Raw genomic sequence first — 25389 nt, forward strand, 5'->3', positions numbered from 1 at the left:
GATTGGCTACGAAGGACGCCACAATATATGGCCAATGATTCACTTAGGAACGGAGCAAACGGTAAATACCTATAGGTTATAAGGCCTTATATTGTGACAACACACTGATTCTATATACACTGAGCTCCACTTAGCGGGCGGTGAAGTGCTGCAGCAGCAAGTCAGCTTCGCAAACTCGCGACGATTATACATCTTTTACATAAAGCGCAAGCAAAGCTTTTTTGCCCACAGACACAAGAGCACAGTGCTTTACGAATGCCTGTGTGCCCCGCGCCAGCTGACAGCGAGTCTTGCGGCAGGCGCGAACCGAATACAGCTGCGCTGCAAAACCTGAGAGGATGCAACAATTCCTACATAAATTATCGGTGCCGGATTGTCCTGGCCCAGTGCATCCTGCGAGAAGCAGCCCTAGCTGCAGTTCGAAAAAAAAAAAAAAAAAGAGCGTTCAATCACACGTGACACTGTATCGCAGCCTTAAGCCTTGGATAAGGCGAGATGTTTCTTTTATTATCTTTGTTCTTGCTTTCATCGTCCCAGTCCCGTTTCTTCTGCGTAAGCTTTGTCGCATTACTTCGCTCTATTCCGACCCGCGCTTGAGCTTGCACCATTGCACAGGTGCGGCCAGGTACAGGTGTCAGCGCACGTAATGTGAGGTCGCCACGTAAAAGCGATTTCTCATTTTATAACCGCGGATGCCTAATTTTGGTGTTCGCAATTGTTCTTACGTATCGTGGCTTAATTGGATAAAGTACTCAAGTTTGGATCGAGTTGACCGCAATGACAACGAACAGCTTGCTCGTCGGGGCCGACATTTACTGCGTACACACGTAGTGAATGTCTGGTGAACGCCACGTGGCGTGCTTATGAATAATACTTTTTAGTTGCTCCGTATCTGATTACAACTCATGTACGACAGGACGATTCTTTTCATTAATGGATCTAGCGCTCGTGTCAGAGCACTCCGGCATCGCTACATATGTGGGATAAGGTAAACTAGCTTACCACTGTATCTGCCCGATCATCGCCAAGATACAGTGGAACGTTGTCTGGTGAATACGCGGAGACGCTGGAGCTTTATAAAACGACCAGCCGAGCGCGCGATTAAGATATATACGTTCACACATTTTATTATATCGCCAAATTTAAAACTGATGCAATGCGAAAGTTCGTTTCGCTCGACTACATACTATGCCACTAACATATCTTCTTTCTTTATGCCTTATTCACACATTGTTTTTATTGCTCCTACAGTTGGCAAGCTTAGCATTATTGACAGTTGTCAGTCAGAGCTTTCCTCTGTTTCCGGTTCGAGCTTGCTTTTTTTATGTCCGCAAAACAAAGATGACAGTATAACAGAATGGACCTTCTCCGTAAATGCGGCGGACCAGCAGCAACGATTGAACGAAACACATCACGAGCAGCAGGCAAGTTCGCTTCTCCACATAGCTTCCACCGCACGCGGCGCCTTCTGACGGTACATTCTGCACTAACAAGGCGTGAATGAGCTTCTCTCCGGTCCGATGGACGCGGGAGCACGCACTTCCGGAGCTGCCCGCACGCGCCTCGCGCACACCTGAGCTATGGTAGTATACAAAATAAAGAAAACAACACGGCCGCCGTGACACGCCCAGAGCAGACACGGCGAGACGCCGTGCCGCGTTTGCGCAACTATGGCGCGTCGACGTCTCTGATCGTTCACGCGATAACAAGATCCGCGGCGTGCGTAAGCAGACTTCGTCACGTGAGCAGAGCGATATAGGTGTAGGGAGGGGGGGGGGGGGGGCTGCAAATTGCCGACTACAGCGCCAGCATCGTAAACTGACCTCACTGTGCGTGCACAGTTATGCGCAGCGGCTTAAAGCCAAGAAAATGTGCCCGCAAAACATTCGAAGCTTATTAAGCAAGGCCAACCTGGGGTTTTATGGTTCGTGCAGTCGCGTCTATGTCGGAGCTTTATCTCGAGGTTCAGGGAATCAGCGGTATCACCAACTTTCGTATGAGGGAAAGAGAAGAAAACAAACAAGGTGATGATGAATTTATATAAATTCTGATCAAATCGATAAATTTATGTTTAAGAAATGCTTGCTTAAAATTATGTGCTTTATGCTCTTATCATACGCGTATAACCATAGTAGCCACTATTCTGCGCGCCCAAGCAAGTGCCATTGTAAAACATGCCCAATGTTTGCCTCCGATTGCAGAATAATCGTCCTGCAGAAACCAAAAAAGGAATAAACTGCCAGAGGGGAAATAAAGAAGCATTAGCGAGCTTTGATACTATCTATGCACGAAAAAATTATGGGGCCGCTGTGGATGTGACACATTTCACGATCGCTGCGCACTTTGTGACGAAATAGAAAAAAAAAAAAAGTCACGACGGCGGCGCAGACTGCTCGAACGATTGCCGACGACATAAAAGAAGAGAGAAACAGCCCTGCAAGTCCGGCCAGAATTTTCCGCGGAACGCATTGCACGCATGTACGAACTTGAAACACGGCTGGCGTCGCGTCGTGTCTAGACGCGTGATTACCATGGCCCAGACCAATCTGTCTCCGTGCGAAGGCCGGAGTCAATACGGGACCCCTTTATCTTGGCATGCACACAAGTTCCCCGGGTCGTCTCAAGACGCGGTATCGTTGTTTTACAGCCGTATGATATGCAAGTGCGTCAGCAGCGTCCTTTTTTTTTTCTGTTATCTCCGCTGGGACCTGGGCACGCACCGACGCCAAAAAACTGACGGAAGACATTCCGACTTCTCGCCGTGTGACAGGTGAATCACGCGGTAAGGCAGCTACCCTTAATCACAGCCGTTTAACTCCCTGCATGAGGGGTAGCTTATAGCCTTATAACAAATATTCACCCCCTCCGCTGACCTCAGAATTAGACGATTTTGTGTGTGTGTGTGTGTCACTGGTTCTTCTTACCCGAAGGCTGCGAATAGCAAAACTTGCAATACAGAGCTAGTACTCTTTGTTTCCGAAAGCCAGTCATTGCCATACTTTGCACAAGGCTCTTTCGCATCTGGTATGCTATTTCCTATCGTGCGGTTCTGTATTATCACGTTCCATGGACTGATGCGGTGCAATTTCTAATAAAGAATACAAGCTTATATACAAAATAGCAAGAACTCGCAAGTGGCTCATAAAAAAAAAAAACGTAAATTTCAAGGACATCGATAGATTGCCACTATAAGCTATCGGCATTCTCGCTATTGCTCTGGTTTCGTTTCCAGATGTACCCTGTCGTTTCTTTATTCTAAATGACGATAACATTCCTACCTGTCACGAACTGTTACACATCTTCGTCGAACGAGAAAGTGGGCTCGTATTTACAAACAGCTTTTGTATCGCATTTCTTTGATTGTGTTATGAGGCAAACGAAATGTCGGCCAGCCGTCACCTCTTCAAAAGGACGCCACCGCTTCCTCCGACATATCTCGACAATGCAGAAACACCGATAGTGGCAAACCGGTTCTCCGGAATCCCGCAAACCTTTCAAAACACCGATAGTACGCGCGCCGCCATGCCACACCTTCGCTTTCACTCAAGGGCTTCGAGTGGTCAACAAAAAAAAAAAAAATTACGGAACCAGCGCTACTAAAAGACGCGCCGATAAGCGCGGTAGCGCGCATATCGGAGATAAGGTGCGTGACACACGCGAGCAACGTCCCGGAGTCGCGACTCTCGATAATAACGTCGTGTATTTTACGACGCGCGTGACATTAGTGACCGGTAACTGGAGGCGAAGGAGGAGCAAGTGGCTAAGAAAGCAAGCTGCACTTCGGAAGAGGCAGGTATTATGTATACGTCGGCAAGAAAACTGCTCCCTCGACTTTTAGTGCTTTGGTGGCTGCGACTTATCGAAGAAAGCTGCCTGACGCGTGACGCCGCGGCGTGATTACCACATCGGCGCTGACCAAGCGTGTCGCTGTTACTGTTTGCTGTGGCAATGAGTGAAGCAACTCTGTAGGACGCTACGTATAGCCGCTCGTGAATAGCGTTGGACTATAAACGACCAGCTCAGCGGACAGCAGCAGGTCATCTCCAGAGGCAGAAATGAATGTATACAAGCGTTGACACGAAGTTACGATAAGAGTGGAATCCAATGTTTTTAAGATAAAAGTTTAAGATAAAGTCTGATGTCGGCCGATCTGATGTGTTGCAAACAATCTTGCAAGCGAAACAGAAAGAATAGAGTGAGGTCCTGAGCTAAAGCGTCCCACACAGCTATGATATACACAATAAGCAATATAAGCGAGCAATTTCGTAACTTCACTTTCTCGTAACATAAGAGAAACGAAAAAGTGGACTATGACCGTCCTATTTACCTGTTGCTCTTTAAAATAAATCTGTACGAGAGCTCCCTGAGTCGCTGAATCATCGAATCAGATTTTCTTTAGTTAGCAGTACGTCATGTACTCTTACGCGCAAAGTCAGGAAGTTGTTCTTTTTTTTTTCTTTGCAAGAGGAGAATCCGGTTCTCAAAAGACAAGTCGAGAACTTTAGATGGCTGTTAACAAAATAATGTGTTTATTCTCACCCGTAACACATCCTTCAAAACATCCAGAGCGCGTTTACGCATGTGTTGTCCTCCGTAGCTTGTTCGCGAAAGTTGGTGCCTTTTCACGGCCTTGTTGCAACTAAATGCTCCTTATATCTCAAGGCTGAATGAACTGATAGTGATTGACTCCAGGCACTCTTACTACGACTTCCAATCGCTTCCTCATGCTTTCATTCTCGGCAGAACTCGTTTCTTCAAGCTGGCAACGTATAGTGTGTTTGTCATATCTAATTAACGTCGCCTCCCTAAGCAGCCATTTTGATGCGTATTTATACAGGCCACAGTTCAACCTGCGAAACAACTCGCTTTGATTGAGGAATAGTCTGAAGTCCTTTATCTGAAACGTTTAGCGGGTCCAACATATTTCGAACCAGCTGTTATGTAGCTATATATAGAAGTTAAAAAAAATAAACAGCTTCGTCAACGATACAAACACGACGAAAATGGAGCCGTATCATCTCTGCTTCTTCCTTTTATTCTAAATGAGTTATTTCGGCAGCTAAGCGTCACATTTCGAGAAAGCATTCACGTGCCATGCTGACGACGTCGTAGGTTCGCAACGATAATGGTTGTTTTTGTTTGTATTTCACGATCGAGCGCTCCTAGAGCAATCAAAGCTGCCTTGATTGACGCGTTTAATTACGCTTTATGCAAAACATTTGCGCGAGTTTTATGAAAGGCACAAATTCGCCAACGAACGGCGATTGATAGAGCCAGTCTGAAGACCCTCGTTGACACTCTTAAACGACTTTCAGCGCAGTCACTTCAGCAGTCGCCGAGACCACTTTTCCCATCATGTCTTTAACTTATGCTTCGTCTCAGCCATTGCCTGCACTGCGGCGAAGGCTGCGAATCGAGCAAGCTAATCGGGATTGAGCATCGGAAAATAGGATCAACCATCGTATTCCACTAATCGCGTTGCGGGCGGCGTCAGTTTAATTGAAAAGTCACGGAAGCATTAGTAACGGGTGAACCATTCTTTCTCCGTAACACTCAGCTGCATGCCTTTTTTTTTTTTTGTTCCTCACTGGCTGACCCGGCCAGTAGCCTTCGCTGGATCGCACAGAATTGGCGAGCCAAAGTATATGTATATATATAGCCGCGAGCACCAGGAGTGGAAGCCTCGTTTAGAGGAATTGTGTACAAATTATCCAGACCGTGGATTGGACGCGAGCACGGCCTTAAGACGCGAGACAATTAATGGCGACGGCGTACCGCGCCGATTCCATTTACCGGTTTGCGAAACGGGAGCTTCGCGGTAATTGTAATTCATTCGCCGTTCAGCAGGCGGATGTGCACGCAACAGGCAAACTAGAACGAGAGAGGAAAAAAAAAAAAAAAGATAGAGGGGCGTTTCCACGGGACGCCTGAGAAGATAACGAAGCCTAATCCCGTTCGCCCGGTATGGCACACTGCAGGAAGGAGATGCGGATTCCGCGCCTATGCCAACTTGTGGCGCCTGTAATACGTGAAAACGCTTCGTCTGGTACGATAATCGCGGTTGACGCTTGTCGCACTGATTCAGTTATTTTATTTTATTTTATTCGCGATGTCTCTCTGTTCTCGGATTTCATGCGTCAAGAAGTCCAAATTCGAATGAAATGTTTAGCCGTTTAACTCGAGTAAATGGCACGACGAGTCGTAATGGGGCGGCTCTGCTGATTGTGCGTGAATGTCTTCGTCGACGTTCCAGCAGATTTACGGGTTTGGAATGCTGAAGCTGTCGATGAAAACTCGGCGCTTTTGTATCTCCGCTACTTGAACTTTGGGAAATAAAGGTCGCCTTCAGAATGAACGGCATCTACTTGCATGAATTTTGATATCCGACGTGCCTTCTTCGCCTCACGTAAGCCCAACATTGTTTTACTCGAGCACCCACAGCGCTCGCGGTAATCGAGATTCATCACGATGACGCTTTCATGCCTTCTCGGTGTACGATATACGTGTCTAAGAACATTTTGCTACCGATTCACGTAGCTTAAAAAAATTGTAATCTATCTAAAGTGCGCAGGTCGGTCGGAAGATTTGTTTGTGATGACGCGCTGGTCGGCGAACGTCAACAAAAAGCACGTGTTACATTGTAAACAGATGGATATTCCGCAGCGTGGCTAAATGAGCTTTGGAAAATGTCGGGTATTAGCCCACCTCGTGACAGAACAGGTCAACACAGATTGCGGCCGCGCGAACAGGTGCGCCTGCGCCGTTGCTATAACAACGCGCTCACGTAACTCTCGCTTCACCGCACTTACGCGCCAAGCGGCGGAGCTATTCGTCGCGGACGAACGTGTCATGTGGGTGAGCACACCGTAAACAAAAGGGGGAGACCTTTGGTTACTGGGCACTCGGGCCGCAATCCTTAAATTATTAGGCTTAGTTATTACAGCTTAACTATTATGGAACTGAAATGTCTGCTGGGGGACGTCTTGGGGCCCTTTATTTGCAGTTATTTTTTTGTTTTGTTTTATTATTTGACGCGAAACTAATAGCAGCTACAGACGTACGCACGACTTCAACGCAACAATAACCACGGACGGTTGGTCATCGTCTGATGACGCAGGGAACTTTTTATGACGCACGAATGGTCCTCTTGATTCCTTTCTTTTTTTTTTCTCGCAGCTAGTGACTTGTCAGCCTATTGTCGCAGCACGCTTTCGAAAGCCCTGTCGAGCATTCGAAACGGTTTATTTCACATATAGGTTTTCATGAAATTAAACAGGCTATGCTAATGAATGCACTGTATTGTTTTTCTCTTCGCAGACTCGTCAATAGCGCCTTTCATACATTCCGATAGACCGTCGGTTATCTGTCGTATGCATTCTAATGAGCTGACCAGCTCCAGTCCTTCCTCTTAATATCCGAAAAAGAAGGAGAGAGAACGCTTTTTATCGAAGAACGCAGATTTCTGCCGTCGTGTGGGTCACGTCCATTCACGTTCGCTGATTATAATTCACGCGGCTGCTTTCCACGAGATCTTAGTCTTACGATTGCGGTGTCGTTCTCGTTTTGCTAACTATGCCTCAGTTTATATAAGTGCATGGTCTCTCTTTCTTCCACTTCGCTTTATCATTTAATAATTTCTTCCTCGGTAGGCGGTAAGATAAATAGGTAAATGGACTCTGGGAGGTTCGCTCCCTGCGAGAAGCGCCGAGCGCAATCTTCGGAGGCTCTCTCTCCTGAAGACTGTGGAAAGGTACTGTGGCCATAAGGATGCTCGCGAGACCACCGGCGCGAAATTATGCAGCGAGATAAACCCGTCTGGCGTCTTAAGCCGCTCGGAAGAGCTCGTCGGCATCTATAAACACTGCGCAACAAAGACTGCCCCCCCCCCCCCCCCTTCTAACACCCCAAACGACCAACGCCTGATAACACCTTTGTGGCAGGAGGTAGGCAGATAGCGGCATTACGAAAACCCGTGGAAGCTGAAACCGCGAAAGAGTCCTGATCATCTGCGCCTTCGTATTCGTATAGAGGGTATTCCGGCTAACGTTGACCAAGCTGTTAAAGAAAAAAATGTATATATATATATATATATATATATATATATATATATAATACGATGCAAAATACGGTTTTACAACCTAAGGACGTCAGACCCATGGTAACCAAGCACCGTATAGCTCTGTAATTGTATCTTGTACCGTTTTTTTTTTTTAAAGATTCTTCTTTTCGTTGAACAGCTTGGCTAACGTTAGCTGGGGGAGTCTTTTTGATTGAATAATTAAGGCCAACTTTCTTTCGCGCAAGTAGATATAATGTAGTAGAAACCATCATCATCAATGGTCCATTTATCTCCACTACAGGAAGGACGCCTCTCGCAGCGATATCCGTTACCCCTGTCTTGCGCCAGCTCACCCCCATCTTAAATGCCCCGCAGATTACCCAATTTATTCACATCACCTCGTTCTTTGCACTCCTCGACAGTGCTTCCCTTCTCTTGGTACCCATTCTGTAACTCTAATAGGTCGCCAGCTATTCGCCCTAATCATTACATTAGCGCATAACAGGAAATAAGTGTCCTTTAATACGTTAAGCACCAACATGAATCAGCCATAGCGAATGCGAAGTGTATTTGCTGCCTCTGCACCTTGCTCGAATCCACGTTCTCGGGCCTAACGAGTGATCAATTAAAATATGTGAAGATTACTACCGAAATCTGGCACATACGTCGCTCTGTTGTTGCAATGGATGTTATTTACTTCTTTGTGTGTAATATTCCATATGTAATACATTTTATGGATTTATGTTTTAATATATAGTACATAGTCGGTGTGATTAAATACCTGTGTGATTACGTTGTTCTAAACCATTTATCAAATTAGGTGTTTTTGTATATATACACCTCTGATTGCGTATTATGTAAGTTATAAGTTCCAACTGCTGCTTTCAGTATCATAAGTGCCATCTAAAGGGGGGCTCGAAGGCCTGTCAAGCGAATTTATTTCGCTTTTGGTTCGAGGTTCCCTCCATTTTCTTGGATGGAGAAATTAATCCTTGTTTTTATACAAAATGTTAGCGCATCTGAAACTATCCTGTTTAGGATAGTAAATCTCGCTCAGAGCGGATTGTTTTATTTACAGACAGGAAAGAAAAAAGAACACAACGACGTTGTGTTCACGCTTTATGACTGTTTAAAACTGGGACAGATTATCTCTCCCGACGTCCATACTCAAGTTTAAGAGGCCGCCGCTATGGAGGTGTAGAAGAAAGGAGCAGGCAAGCTGTTGCACACAGATGCCAGTATAAAGGAAAATTGCCTGCAATCAGTTGCACCGATGAATGCAATTTGCGCCTTCGGCAACGCTACTTGCGACGTCACTTCTAACGGCAAAATAATACTGCAGCCACGAGGCTGCCCGTGTTATTTCTTTAAGGTAATCCTAGCTTTAGTCAGGCTGTTTTCCACAAAATACAGCATATAACAGTTGAAGTGTTCTACCATATAACAAACTTTATCGCACACACCCTACGCTATGATTAAACGATTCATGAGTAATTTTTCTCCTGCAGTATCATGTCAGGCGAGCAACCAGGCTAACATCTCCAGCATATCATTAAAGCTTGTACTATATATTTCCATCTCTTCTCTCTCTTTCTCATTCATGAGTAATTTTAACGTGAAACGAAGAAAGTGCACATGTTTATGGATAACCGAACCATTTAGTGATGGTATATGGCCCGGTTAACTTTAGCCGTTAGTCCGTCTCCACAGTGTTTACGAAGTCAACCTCTAAGCATCCGCAACCCTCTGTTAGCGCAACGCACCCTCTGTCAGTTTAGCCAAAAGTGTCACTCGCAACCTGTTTGACGATATGTTCACTCAGTCCACGTTCCCATACAATAATTCTAGCGACTCTCGACATCTACTGCGTTGGAATTATTTAGTGTACATTATTCTCATCTTCATCGAAAGCTTCCGATGGCTTACCACGTGGGTCACACGATACAAGTGGCACACTGTGGTGACTGGAGTACTTCTCCGCAATACACCAAATACTGCCCCGCAAAGCAGCAGCCAGACAGTGGCATCGGACGACCCGACGGAATTCTGAAGACCGTCCCCAGACAGCCAAACCTCAAAAAAGAGACTAAAACAAAGGTGCTTCGGCACAGGGCGTCTGGAGGAGAAATAGGCGAGAAGAAGAAAACACCGCACCCCGGCCGGGTGTCGGATGACCGCGGGTCTGAGAACGGCAGTTGGAGGAGAGACGCGCTGCACTTCGGATCGGGCGGGCGCTAAGAGGCCCACAAGAACGAAGACGGCCCGCAACTTTGCGCGAGGCCAGGCGCCGTCATCACCAACTCCGTCGGTCGCTGCCGCCGCCGACGACAATAATAAGGAGCAACGAGCCGCTACCTACACCGGAGCCACAGCACCAAACTCAACGGATGAACTGACATCGCCGCATCGTGTCGGATGATGGACATGTAACTTGTGAGCCCTCTGCTTAAATCTCATTGTTTGTTCATGCACTATGCCATGTTATGTCACATTAGGTGTTTGATTTTACTTCTGTAAACTGTTTGTTTTGATTTTGCCATATTTCTTGCCTATACTTTGATATATAATTGATTCCCAATATAAGTTTTGATTGTGTATTTGCATATGGTGTCTCGTGTCCGTTCTCTTCGCGTAGCACACCTGCAGGCGTGACACAAAAGTCCCTTACAAAAACTGGCGTCCGCGACAGGACTTGCTCTCCCTAAGATCTTATAGAGCATCACCGTGCGGGTGTGTGGCGGCTGAGAATGGACCTCGAGAAATTATTGCAACTTGGCAAGGAATTAGGCATATCGGGCCCAGACTTAAGGAGCTGGATAGATGAGGAGCGGGCGAGAGAAAGAGACCAGCGTACAGCTGATCGCGCAGCAGCTAAGGAGGCAGAGGAGATATCCAGGGCTCGCTTACAAGAGGAAAAAACAATTCTTGAGCTTAAGCTGAAGTTACAAGAACAGCAGGCAAGGTTAGCTCCCGCGGCTGGCAGTGATCCGTCAGCTAGCACTGTTTCGAGTTCTAGTTCGGCGCAGGGTTACCAAAGCCCGCACAAGCTCATTCCCCCGTTCAACGAGGGAAGAGACGAGTTGGATGCGTATATCCAACGGTTTGAGAGAGTGGCCAACAGCCAAGGGTGGCCAACTGATAAATGGGCGTTATCTCTCAGTTTGTGCTTGACTGGAGAAGCGCTGAGCGCTGTGGGTCGTATGGCGGCAGACGACGTGGTGGACTACGCCAAGCTGAAGCAAACCCTCCTACAGCGTTTTCGATACACTGAGGAAGGGTACAGGGCAAAGTTCCGCAATGCCAGAGCTGAAAACTCCGAAACAGGGAGACAGTTTGCTGGTCGTCTCGCCGGATACTTCGACCACTGGCAGCAAATGGCGAAGACGGAGTGTACCTATGAGGACCTCCGAGACGTAATCATTTCGGAACAGTTTCTTCGGCGATGTCACGAGAAGCTGGCAGTCTTTTTAAAAGAAAGGGGCTGCAGAGGTTTGGACAAGCTCGCGGAGACTGCGGACCATTACCTCGAAGCACAGGGTCTGATCAACCTTGGAAAAGGCAAAGAGGAAAAGGAACCGGGAAGGTTTGCAGCGCAAGCTAGGGTCCCAGATGGGCAAAATGTAAAGGGAAAGGTTCAATGTTTCCTTTGCAATAAGTTAGGGCATAGAGCGGCAGACTGTTGGTCGAAGACAAGACCGCCTAATGCAAAGGGGGCTCCCTGCCCGAAATGCCGTAAGGGTGGCCACAGGGAGGAAGCCTGTCCTTATGACGCGGGCACAGGTGGCCAAGCGTCGTGCACTTTGACCGCTGAGAGCGGCTTAAGGGCTTTAGAGACAAAAGGCTCCTCTCCCAGCGACACTCCAATTGAGACACAAGACGGAAAGGAAACGAAATTGCAAGCGAACAAAATGCCAACGGCCGATGGCGTGCTTGAGGGACGTGCCGTAATAGTATTGCGGGACACTGGATGCAATTCAGTGATAGTGAAGCGCTCACTGGTGCCTGAAGAAAAACTGACTGGAAAGAGTCACGTAATCGCCTTACTAGACCGGTCGGTCATGCATCTCCCTGAGGCTGAAGTAAACATCAGCTCCCCATTTCTCACCGGCAGAGTGACGGTGACGTGCATGGAGAATCCACTTTATGATGTGGTTGTGGGAAATGTCGAGGGCGCACGAGATGCTTCTGCTCCTGACCGTGGGTGGAAGAGGCCGCATGATTCTTTGGATATAGAGAGCAGGCACCAGCGCAGCGAGGCGGCTGGGCGGGACGATCAGCCGAACTCGACGTCGGAGTTCAATGTCAAGACAACCAGCAACGAGACCACGGTCGCCGTCGTAACAAGAGCGGCTTCTCGCACCTCAAATCCGTTACCCGTGACGCCAATCAATCACTTACAACTCAGTCCTTCCGATCTGATAGCGAAGCAGAAAGACGATCCTACGCTACAGCGATGCTTCGAAGCAGTCGGTAACAAAGTTACCACCAGATCGGCCGAGACTGAGTTCGTTCTGATGAAGGGTATTCTCTTCAGGAGATATAAGCTGCCATCGAAGAAAGAGATGGAACAGCTCGTTGTGCCAGCCGAACTGCGCGAATTCGTTTTGAAGATGGCGCACGAGGGAATTATGGCTGGTCACCAGGGAACGAAGAGGACGACGGATCGAGTGCTCGAGGAATTTTATTGGCCGGGTGTGCAATCCGACGTCACTCGTTTTGTAAAATCTTGTGACACCTGTCAGAGGACTGTCCCGAAACACTTGGTTGGTCGGGTGCCACTCGGAAGCATGCCGATAGTTGAGACTCCTTTTCAGCGAGTTGCCATAGACATTGTCGGCCCGTTGTCACCAACTTCCGAAAAGGGCAACCGATATGTCCTTACCATGGTTGATTATGCGACCCGTTACCCGGATGCCGTCGCCCTGCCAAGCATTGAGACAGAGAGGGTCGCTGAGGCACTTCTGGAGATGTTCTCTCGCGTGGGGATTCCCCGAGAAATAATCAGTGACCGGGGAACATCGTTCATGTCACGAGTGATGAAGGAACTCAGCCGGTTGCTCTCATTCAAGCAACTCCCGACTACACCTTACCACCCCATGGCTAATGGACTTGTGGAGAGGTTTAACGGGACACTGAAGCAGATGATCCGCCGAATGTGTCAAGAGAGTCCGAAGAATTGGGACCGATATTTGGCCCCATTGCTGTTTGCATACCGTGAGGTACCTCAGAGCAGCTTGGGGTTTGCGCCATTCGACTTGCTCTATGGCCGATATGTTCGAGGACCAATGGCCATTTTAAAAGAACTCTGGACAGGTGATCATAAGGATAGCGAAGCGATGACATCGTACGGATACGTGATGGAATTGCGCCAGCGTCTGGAGGACACCTGCCGAACTGCCGAAGAACAGCTTAAGAAGGCGAAAATGGCACAAAAGGAGTACTACGACAGGAAGGCCAAAACACGCCAGCTGTCTGTAGGGGACAAAGTTCTCCTCCTACTGCCATCTGACGCTAATAAGTTGATACTGACGTGGAAGGGTCCGTTCACGGTTCTCGAAAAGCGTAACGAGGTGGATTACGTCATTGATCTAGGAACACGCACAAGCCTGTTCCATATCAATATGCTAAAGAAATACGAAGAGAGGTCAACAAGAGATGCAGAGTGCAATCAGGCTTCAGTGGCACTCGATGGCGAACCTTTCGAAGAAGAGGATCTCTCTTTCCTGCAGCTTCAGCAGCAAGAAACGTTTAAAGATATCCAAATATCGGAGGAGATGACTGAGGAACAAAAATCGCAAGTCACAGACATTCTGGAGGCCTACCAAGGTGTACTGACGGATGTTCCTGGAAAGACGCACCTCGTACAGTGCAAGCTTCAAGTTACGACGGAGGCGTCAATTCAGGCCAAGCAATATCCGATACCGTTTGCTATTCAAGAAACTGTGCAAAAAGAAGTACAGCAGATGCTCCGGCAGGGTATAATTGAGCGCTCGGATTCCCCGTACCAGTCGCCTGTGGTAGTCGTCAAGAAAAAGGATGGGGCCATGCGCCTCTGCATTGACTTCCGGCAATTGAACCAAGTTTTGGTTTCCGATAATGAGCCAATCCCCAGGGTGGACATGATGTTCGCAAAATTGGGAAACTGCCGCTATTTTTCAAAATTTGATTTCTCCAAGGGGTACTGGCAGGTGCCAATGGACGAGGAATCAAAACCAATGACAGCGTTTTCTTGTTCTTCCGGACTTTACCAGTTTCGGTTTATGCCCTTCGGCATTAAGACAGCACCAGCCGTCTTCACTAGGCTAATGAGAAAGCTTGTGGAAGGCCTACCGAACATCCATCACTATTTCGATGATGTGCTGATCGCCACGGAAACTTGGGAGGAGCATGTGAATGTACTGCAGTCGTTTCTTGAGCGCGTGGAACGAGCTGGTCTAACGGTGCGGCCAACAAAGAGCCAGGTTGGCTTCACTTCTGTCAATTTCCTTGGGCACATCGTTGGACATGGCCTCCTACAACCGCAAGCGGAGACGTTGGAGAAGATTCAAGCTGCAAAGCTGCCTGAGACGAAGAAAGCCGTGCGGTCATTTCTGGGCCTTACCGGCTATTACCGAGACTTCGTCCCCAACTTCTCAGAAATGGCTCGCCCTTTGACAGAGTTGACCCGAAAGAAGGCACCGAACAAGGTGATATGGGGCAAGAAAGAACAAGAGGCATTCGAACAGCTAAAGCGGATGCTTTCCAGCAGGCCGATTTTGAAGGCCCCTGACTTCACGAAACCATTCGTGCTGCGCACTGATGCCTCTTCTAAAAGCGTAGGGGCTGTCCTCATGCAGCGCCATGACGAAGTTCTCCATCCAGTGGCATATGCAAGTCGCCAACTGCTGCCACGTGAAGAAAACTACTCGACGATTGAACGAGAGGGTCTGGCGCTTGTGTGGGCAGTGAAAAAGTTTCATGTATTCTTGTTCGGCAAATCATTCATTTTGCAATGCGACCACGAGCCTCTTGCCTATATAAACTCCGCGAGACATGTAAACAATCGTGTGCTGCGTTGGAGTTTGACTCTCATGGAATATGAGTTTATTGTGCAATACATAAAGGGCAGCGAAAATGTAGGGGCCGACTATATGAGCCGGGTGTAATCATCGTAGCATCATATTCTTCCCGTGTTTTTATGTTTTTATATGACGTAGTGTATCGGGTAGGGCGCCGTCTCATTGCATGGGGTGGCCATTTCTTGAGGTGAGCGAGACATTTTGATCTGTACGTGCATGCGTGTCCATGTAAACAGTGAATGTTGTTTTATCCTTGTATTGGACCACCTGTCGTTATGCAAGTGAGCCGAACGATGAACAGGTGCGCCCATGTTTGTGTTTGTGTCAGCGTACGGGTGCCCGAGACAGTGCAATGGTGAAAAGTTGTGCCCCCGGACAACTTTCTTAAGTGGGGGGTGATTGTGGTGACTGGAGTACTTCTCCGCAACACACCAAATACTGCCCCGCAAAGCAGCAGCCAGACAGTGGCATCGGACCACCCGACGGAATTCTGAAGACCGTCCCCAGACAGCCAAACCTCAAAAAAGAGACTAAAACAAAGGTGCTTCGGCACAGGGCGTCTGGAGGAGAAATAGGCGAGAAGAAGAAAACACCGCACCCCGGCCGAGTGTCGGATGACCGCGGGTCTGAGAACGGCAGTTGGAGGAGAGACGCGCTGCACTTCGGATCGGGCGGGCGCTAAGAGGCCCACAAGAACGAAGACGGCCCGCAACTTTGCGCGAGGCCAGGCGCCGTCATCGCCAACTCCGTCGGTCGCTGCCGCCGCCGACGACAATAATAAGGAGCAACGAGCCGCTACCTACACCGGAGCCACAGCACCAAACTCAACGGATGAACTGACATCGCCGCATCGTGTCGGATGATGGACATGTAACTTGTGAGCCCTCTGCTTAAATCTCATTGTTTCTTCATGCACTATGCCATGTTATGTCACATTAGGTGTTTGATTTTACTTCTGTAAACTGTTTGTTTTGATTTTGCCATATTTCTTGCCTATACTTTGATATATAATTGATTCCCAATATAAGTTTTGATTGTGTATTTGCATATGGTGTCTCGTGTCCGTTCTCTTCGCGTAGCACACCTGCAGGCGTGACACAAAAGTCCCTTACACACACGCATTTATAATCTTTGTATATAGCGCTTGAAATGAGGCGGCCGGCGCTCTCTGTGAATTACACCCGAGTATACACGGCATGGCGCAAATGTGCGAGTCGTGCAACATCTGGGGCTCCCGTCCTGCTTTCAGCGCAGACCCGCGATTTTATCCGTATAAACAGATTTCACGCAACGAGTTGGCTTTCACTCTTTCGGTTGCATAAAGCGACGTATAGTTAATTGAATGCGAGCCGAAAGTTAAACTCACGTGCTTCGGCCGTTCCTGTCGGACCCTGCAGAGACGCATAACACGCGTAATCCTTCTATCAGCTCTTCGTTACGCGACAGGCGCGGTCTGCGTGCTGCCCAAGCCGGAAAAGCTCTTCGAAACCATTCTCTCTCTTTAGTACGAGATCGATAGTGTCGATCGTGGCACTTCCACTAATGATACTGACGGCCCCGTTGCAGTCCGTTAAGATGACGGCAAGACTGCACGCCGCGACTATTCGAAAAAAAAAAAAAGAAAAGAAACAGAAATGCAACAAGCCGGGCCCGAGAAAAGTGGACCACCCTTAGAGAAACGAAAACGTTGAGGGAAATTCGAGAGGCACGGAAGGCGGCTGGCTCTGCCAAAGCGTTCCAGGAGCAATAGGCGAAAGACCAGCTAGCTAAATTGAAGAGAGTTTACGCAAAAGGCACAAACACGTGCTACTACCGCCAATAACGTGCACTCCCCCCCCCCCCCCCCCCCCCCCCCCTAATTGTCCTGTCTTCGAAAAATTTCAGAAAGATGGGACTCACCTTGTATCGCATCATTTTGACGGGGGAGTAGGCCATGGCTCTCCGAGGTGGTGAGGATGCCGCTCCCTTGGTCCGTGGCTCGAGGTCGGAGAAGAAACGTTCCCGGATGCTGAGAAGAGAAAGGCTAGGCGGAGGCAGTGGAGGCTCAAGTCGCGTATCACAGAGTTGCTGCCGCTGCGCTCCACCGGAGAGCAAGTATTCACCAGGAGAAAGCAAGCAGGCCTTGTCTTTGCTCTTCGCCGATATCGGTAGAGAAGAAGAAGAAGAAGGGAAAAAAATATGCTCAACTCTCGGCGGATCACGAGTTGCAGTTGCTCTCTCTCTCCTTGCTAGAACACGCGACACAACGCGCGCGGATGCGTGGACTGTACTCTTCTTACGTGGCGCTTCGCTTCACGTTCCGTGCTCTCTCACACGCTGAAAAAAAAAGCCAGCAGTTGCCGACTTATGTGTTCTTCTTTCTTTCTCACAGACAGCGCGGGAGAAAAAAAAATATAAAGTACGAATCACGCAGCTGGTGCTGCTCTATATAGCGTTCCAAAGCTATATCAAAGGTGATCTGAATATTGGCGTGCGACGGGGCGTTATATGTACGGCCAAGTTCGGCACACAACTTGAATGAATGGGGGTGGGGGCCTTTGCCGCAGAGGCCTGGCGAGAGTGCGCGAGACTGGATAGAGAACGGGGAGGCACGTGCGGTGTGCCCAAGCTCTAGCGTACACACTGCGCGCGGCGGCCGCTCGGATAGCGCGTTTTGCCTCTCGCCGGCTGACGTAGTTGAGAGGGCTAGTGGATCAACTTGGGCGAGGGCGCCGCGGGCGTCACCAAGTCCGACGCCGCGGCGTGGCGCTGCCAGAGGGACTTGTGTTTGGTCAGCGCGATCCAGTTTGCGCAGGAGGAGCGTGAGCCAAGTTTTCTTCCGACGCGCAACCGCTTTGTGCCCGTGTATGTGTGTGTTGTGTTCGTGCGAGTGCGCGCGTCTGTGTATACGTCATGGGCGCGTGTGTGTGTTTGTGTGTTTTCTGATGGTGGAGTGAAGGTAAATAGCGCATCAGCAAAACAACGCCGGCTGTGTTGCGCAACAAACTGCAAAACAAAGCGTGCTGTACCCGACAGCATTTTGTTGTTCGATTTTCTACTTTCATGTTTAGTCTTTTGTTCTTGCGAAAAAAAAAACAACTATGATCTCCTCCGTATTTGCTGTTTCGAACATGTGTTTTTCTGCATCAGTGACAAGTGGACATTTATAGTATACATCTGCAGCCGATACTTACAACATCAACAAAAGAGAGAGAGAACAAAAAAAATAGTAAGGAAAGGAACAAGGAACTTTGAACTTTCTAGATTACATGACCGCGGAAAGAATTCAAATACGTAATGAAGCATTCAACGAATGGCATTGTGGATAAAGGACTCCATCACAAGAACCAAGCTGGATAACTTTATTTACAGTACGGGGCTCCTTTGTCAGAATCATTTCTCGACCTTCAGAAACACTTCGAGAACACTGCATGTGCCGCATTAAAAGTTTTCCAGTTTGAACCAGTCGCCTCTGGAATGTTTTTCACACTAAAGTGCGATCACTCTGGTGGAGACGATAGATAGCAGCCCTTTTGCTGCCGAGTGTAGCAGTCACCCGTAGATACACAGATGAAACATGAGTGTCGGCGGCAGACGGTCGCGAAATTAGCCGTCGGGACGTCGAATGGAATGCAGATTCCTGACATGTAAAGTGTACAGGGCCAACCGGAGGCATTGTCTGGTTAACTTCCCTGCTTTTCTTTTCCTTAGCATGGAACGGCTTACCTTAAAGTTCTCACCACAATTTGCGAATACTGAAGCCAATAACAAATTGCTGTTGAGCGTTCTTCTCTTCGCATGCCGATCTGCTTCGTAAATAACGATACCGTTTATCTGCCACACGCGTACTGCGCCTTCTACAACTTTGTTTACTCAGATTTTTATCAGAGGCATCCGAAAACATCAGTTCCTTGCTTTAATGCGTCAAATTAATCCTCACAGGTGCCGAGATAACAAAATCACTCGATTGCGCTCGCGCAGGTATTGCCAGGAACGAGAAATTGCGGGGTCTTGTGTCATGCTAACGAGGTCGCACGGTGAAAGTTCATTAGCATGACATTAGCATGGCACACATTGGCATCAGTGTGGGCTTCTCGTTTACTCGCTTAATGTGCACGTTCAGCGACAATTATTTTACGCTTGGCACTTTCAGCCAGCGTGAGCACTTTACGCATGTTCGTGTCGAAAATGACAACGATGACTACCGCGCAGCCTCTCTTAAATATTATTTATTTCAACCTAGCGACCACGTCATACAAGAGAGAAAGAATAGAGAGCTTTAGAATAGGGTACGCAAGCGACACCCAAGCGTTGGGGACGCAAACATCACGAACATCAACGTCAATCGGGGAACTCCGCATGAGTTAAGTATGTGCAACCGTCACTCTAAAACCAAAGACATCCAGTGGCAGCAGCACGGCACAGTTGGGGCAAATAGTTCTTAGCTGCGCTGGAAGGACCACCAGGTAAATAAAACTATGTTGGACGTTCAGCACGACCTTCACCAGTATACGAACAACAGCAAGGACCTCGCTTCTACAAGCTTATAAATCTATTTCGCAGAGTGATCGACTCTTAAAGACTGCACTAGCTCAGCACGCATACACAAGGAGAAAAAAATGTGGAACGTTGCTTTAACACCGCGACACCGCGTTCCATTAGTGTAAGACGCGAACAGCAACTATATATCCCCGTACACAACATTGCCGTGCAAGAGCGGCATGCATGCATGCCATGCAGTTAAGTCGCCGCTGCCGCAAGATAGAGTCATACGGTAATAAATTTTGCGAGCAACTACCGCTTTGTGTCACTTCGCTTCGGCAAGAAAACGGCTGAAAGACGCATAGCATAGTAACGTCGAAGATTTGGCTAGTTGGTTTTAGGTGATCCAAAATGTAACAGCGCGAATTGGGATGCTCTTCGGTTTGTGTCTTTGTCCCAAGTCCGGCCATGCCCAGGAATTTTGCGCATTGCCCCTTTGGCACCTGATGAAGTTCAATGCAGTACACCACCATAGCACAATGGGGCAGCAGTTTCATATATATATATATATATATATATATATATATATATATATATATATATATATCGAGATATCGGCTGAGTTTCAACAAGTTTCCCTCAGTAATGTCGAGAAGGCACTTCCTTTTAATAACATGAGCATTTACGGCACTTGGTTGGCATTTATTCCTGCGTTATGGCAGTGTTTCGGGTCCTGACCAAAATACTGCTATAACGCAGCACTATCAGTGCCGAATAGATGCCGTAAATGTGCGTGTTATTAGAAAAAAGCACATTATCGACGTTGCTAAGGGAGACTTACTGAAACTCAGCAGATATTTTAACGCGAGAGCGTTAAGGGCCCCGTGTCGCAGAAAATCCGGCGTCGTTGTCCGTGGCGGAGAAAATCATCCCGAACCGCCCCGACCGCGCAGCCCATCCGCGTGGTGCAAGGGGTTAGTGAACAAAAATTGAATTTCTCACAGTGAAATCCGTCGGAAAAATGGTAAAGTACGACTTAACCACAACCTACAGATATGGTTGCGTCGGACTGTTATTTTAATGTACGAGAAAACATAATTCTGTTACGAGGAAACTCAAACACAAACCCCTTTTGCCAGCATTTCTACCATACCAACAGCGGCGCGCTCGGGTAGGCTACTTGCGAAAGTTTTATCGATATGGCGCTCGCATCCTCGGCAGGTCAAATTGGGACTTGGCCTGCCTAATGCGCTAGGACACGCGCACGCGTCGGGGCAATAGCAAACAATTAATGAAATAATAAAAACAGGTCCTAGGGCCCTCACATTTTAATATAAGACGACTTATATTGCCCCTGGAAAAACGTCTTCCCAGCAATACATGCCTGTTTAAAAGTGAAGCCGACTTTAAGGGGGATAGGTGTAAGCTTGGTCTTTGTACGGTGGTGTTCCCACGTTCTGTGTTGCCTACTCAAAGAAAAATGCGACGCGAACGGGTCCCGATAACGCTATCGCGTTCCCTTCTTTAAAGCGAAGCTTAAGCGTTCTCCAATTTTGAAGTATTTTTAAAAATATGCTGCCCATTGAGGTACACTGGTGTACTGCGGTGAAGTTCAACAGATTACCGAAGGCCCAATGTGTAAAAATTTTGAGCAAGTTACATTTTGAGTTACACATTATATTTTAGTGATGCACTAGTAATAGAGACGGAAGTACCTGTCGCGCGAAATTTAGAGTATACTCTGAGAAGAGCAAGATGAGCAGTGCAATATTTCCAGACGGTATTGCTTACGAATGACAATAGTTTTCTTATACATATTTCCTTAGAACCATTTCTTAAAGCGACTGCAAGTGGCTCAGCTAAATATTAAAAAAAATATACTCAATTGTCAGAATAAATAGAATACACGGCTTGTTGGCCATGCATACAATGACATTAGCCGCTCCCTCCTTCTTTGCTAATATCTAAATTTCTTAAAATATGTATTTTGGAGTTACTTATGTGTCGCATAACTTCAAGGAAAGTACGTTGATCCACAGGAAAGACGCTTCGTGAAACATCGCCGCCAAAGCAGGGCTCAGGGCACACTGCAATTATATGCATTAGTTACAGCGCGCAGAGATACGAACCAATTAGGGTCGTTGCTACCTGAAGACTACATGACTTCTTACACTGGATGCTTTCCTTCCATAACCTGCGTCCTTACGAGTGCCAGTCACTTCTGCTTATTGGCAATTTTAAACGATTTTCACTAGCAAATCGTTAGTCATTTCTTCCGTTCGACATATCCCTGAACTTTGTTTCACTTTCTTCCGATATCACTAATTTCGCGTCATTTTTACGCACGTGAATTCTGTGTAGCGAAACTTCCGGAAAGAAACCTCGCACCTGGGCTTCTTCATTGCGACTAATCTAATTTCGGGAATCGCGCGAAACACTTCCCCTGCCTCCCTTTCGATCCAGGTGAAATCCGCACCGTCAGTACTCTGCCGCCAGCGACACGCGTGTCTGCTAGCCGCAGCCGGTGCACACCAGGCCGACAGAAGCGAGCTGTCGGTTTCCTCACCCGAGTCTCTGCACGCCACCAGCTGCTGCCGGCTTCCAGACGGCGCTACTATCGACCCGCCGGCACAAGCAGTGAGCCGCGACACCGGAGCGCCACCTTTCCCATTGGATCAGACTCGGCGCACGCCGGCCGGCGCCGGCCTGGCCGCCTGGAAGAGCCGGCCACATGAGCAGCGCGGAACGACTCTGGAACGTCGGCCAAATTTATTGCGGGACTGCGACGTCTGCGCTGTGGCACGCGCCGACGAAGAGAACGCACCTAGCGACGACTTCGGCCTCTCCCCGTGACGCTGCGACACGTCGGCGCCGGTGCGTTGCCAGTTTTTTTTTTTTTCCGACCGCAGCGGGCTTCTCGAACAGTTGCGGGCGTCGCGGCAAAGCCACGTGGTCGACCGTTGGCGCCACCGAGACGGCGGCGCACCGATGCATCTCCACGATGCGCCGTGAATGTTGCCTGCGGGAAAGCTGCACTTGCGTTTACTCGTGCACGCGTCAGGATGACACAACTATGCGGTTTAAAAAAGGGCCGCAGGCGCTCGCGAGAACTTGCGCGCTTCCTAGTGGCGCTGCTGTCAGCGGCGCGCGCGTGACAGTCCGATTACATTTATAAAGCGACCGTTTGCCTGATGTCAGACGAAGAATCTCAGCGGCGTTAAATGGACAACGACGACCATAGAGAGAGAGAAAAGAAAGAGAGAAGCAGGCAGAGAGAGAGGGAACGAGAAACGAAGAGGGAAAGGTAGGGAGCACGGTGTAAGAATTGGTAGGGAGGTTAACCAAGGACAGGCCCGGTTGGCTACCCTACACTTGGTAGGGAGGGGAAAGGGGAAGAATAGATAAGAAGGAAAGAGAACTAACAAGGAGTCAGACATTCGCAGAGTGAGTCGCAGAGGAATGTCCGCTGTCACAAGCTTTCCCAGTAGCCTTCAAAAAGTGAAGAAGGGCCTTTGTGGCCTGTGGCATGCAAGAACACATACACCATGGTTCAAGGGTGTTTTCCTTCGAGAGCGCTGTATTATATAACAGACTGAGTTTAGCTCGTAGGGTACGTCGTTGAGCGCCAAATGATAGGCAGTGACACAAAAGGTGCTCTAGAGTGTACATCGTGTAGGCAGGGATTTTAACTAGAAAAGGGTCTGGTCGGCTACCTTACGCTGGGTGAAGGGAACAGAGGAACAGAAAGATAAGAGAGGTTAAGGAAAGGCGCTCTGAATTTATGAACGCGTGCAAACGGAGACAAATCGTACAAATAAAAAAAAAAACGTTAAATTGTGGTGTGTTACGTGCCAAAACCATGGTATGATTATGAGGCACGCCGTAGTGGGAGACTCTGGATTAATTATGATCAGCTGGAGTTCTTTGACGGGCACCCAATGCATGGTATATACGGGCGTTTTTTGCATTTCACCCCCATCGAAATGCGGCCACCATGGCCAGGATTTGACCTCCGGCTTAGCAGCGATACGGCGAAGCCACTACGCCACCACAGCGGGTCTACGCATTTTTATATGCCTAAGCTTTCGAAATAAATCGTTTGAAGTTAGCGACCTATGTTGTCGTTTCTCGTGTCCAGGGCTGCGATTTTGTAGCGATGCCTTAATTATGACTTAGTCTTATCATCCACCGCTCACGGCCGGCTGATCCCGTTGATAACGCGAGCCGATGTACTGACTCTGACCATTGACAAAGCGCGATAAGTACGAAAAGGAATTATTACCGGAAAGGCATCGCTACAAAATACCGGCTCAGCTTGTCCTTTTGGCGTTACATCTGTTCCTTTAGCGTTACTGACTAGCCCGAGCTACGGCTTTGTTTTGGGCCCCTGACCTCGTGTATCTGTTATGTGCAAGGCCACAAAGGCGGTGCTGTTTTTTTTTTTTTTTTTTTTTTATGCCCCAGTCTGTATGACCGCTTGTGACTGACTCAGTGATGAACGCCTGTGTGTGTAACAGTGCAAAGTGTGAACTTCTTTTCCTTCTCTTTCAACCCCTTTTCCCCCTACCCCAGTGCAGGCAGGGTAGCCTATCGCCTGGTGAAGCTCCCTGCCTTTCCCTTATGACTTCTCTCTCTGTATCTCTTGTTTCAATATCAGAGCCGTCGCAGCTTATGAAATGGAGCCTGCAAGTTTGCTGTGTGGCGATGAAAAAGAAAAGAGGCTAAACTGAGCTCGTTCTGAACGTACGTCCGGGGAAGGCTTCCATAGAGAGAGAGAGAGAGAAAAAAGGAGAATTGTCAGCGCTGGGTTTAACGATAATATACGCGAATTATACTAAGGTTTACAGGCTATAGTTCTTAATTTGATTAAGCAGTCTTTTGTCTGTGCTTTGACGACCGACTTTTCGTTGGAATTCCGTTGGGATTTCAATAGGCATCGGCTGTTCAAGTGGGTTCTAACGAACAAACAGGCAGGTTCTAAAATAATGAAAAGCGACGTGACCGCTTTACGCATGCGCATCATGCATGCTTTCGACGAAGTCTTAAGCGCCCGCTCTGTTCTTTCCTGCTCCTTTTTAAAGACTTCGTTTCCTCGTCGCGCTAATAAACATTCCTTAAGCTGGTACTGTATTCGTGATAAGCCAACTTGAGCTTCTGCGGAGGGGCTTTGATTACTTACTAAACTCGGCACGCCATTTTTTTTTTTTCATTTTAAGCTGTCATGACTTCTAATTTAGATTGCCTGTCATTTATTTTTATTTTCAAATACTGTTAGCATTATGAAGTTCATTACACCAGAGGCCATACGAAAATGTGCATTGCTAGAAACAATAATACACAGTAAATAACGAAAAAAAAAAAAAGAGCATTGAAACCACCATTCATGGGGCGCTATAACGTAAAATGATTCCAAACTCTTTTGATTCCAATTTCTGCAACCAGCCTCCACCATTGGTCAAAACATTTTCGGGCCACTCCCAACTTCGCCTGTCTGTCAAGCGAGGTCACGAAAACCGCGATAGCTCCCCATCTGATATAACGGGTACGCACTGATTATGCATGATTGAACCGCACAAACGAAAAATATTCATTCCTGATTCGACGCCTTTTCACCAGTAGCCCTCTGCTTTTGGTCCAATGCTTTCTGGCTACGCCCACTTCGCCTGTCTGTCACGCGACCTCAAAAAACCGCGAAAACTCACCACGTCAAATAGACGTGTACGCGAAAAAAGCGCAATAATATGCCGAACAAAACTGAATTTTTCTGAATAGCCACAGACTACCCCGTTCCGAACGGAATAGAAGATGGCT

The 25389-nt window shown here is 48.0% G+C and overlaps 2 protein-coding genes across 4 annotated transcripts in view; one reads left to right on the forward strand and one right to left on the reverse strand.

The window, feature by feature from the left end:
- Positions 1 to 22274, reverse strand: part of LOC119450250 (sodium- and chloride-dependent glycine transporter 1) — a 123413-nt gene extending 101139 nt beyond the window's left edge. Inside the window, exons 1-2 of one of the 2 annotated variants that reach the window (XM_049665733.1) lie at positions 22145 to 22274; positions 17017 to 17250 (exon numbers count right to left, since the gene is read on the reverse strand). In XM_049665733.1, coding sequence (XP_049521690.1) covers positions 17017 to 17052 — 36 coding nt within the window. In that variant the 5' untranslated portion in view covers positions 17053 to 17250; positions 22145 to 22274. Of the gene's footprint in view, positions 1 to 17016; positions 17750 to 22144 lie in introns of those variants that run through there. The other variant, XM_049665732.1, reaches the window with a different exon arrangement.
- Positions 22244 to 25389, forward strand: part of LOC119450251 (kelch-like protein 8) — an 81480-nt gene continuing 78334 nt past the window's right edge. The window contains exon 1 of one of the 2 annotated variants that reach the window (XR_007466392.1): positions 22244 to 22452. The gene's annotated coding sequence lies outside the window, so the exon portion shown is untranslated. The remainder of the gene's footprint in view (positions 22453 to 25389) is intronic. The other variant, XR_007466393.1, reaches the window with a different exon arrangement.

Source organism: Dermacentor silvarum, chromosome 4, assembly GCF_013339745.2.
Source record: "Dermacentor silvarum isolate Dsil-2018 chromosome 4, BIME_Dsil_1.4, whole genome shotgun sequence".
NCBI classification, from domain to species: domain Eukaryota; kingdom Metazoa; phylum Arthropoda; class Arachnida; order Ixodida; family Ixodidae; genus Dermacentor; species Dermacentor silvarum.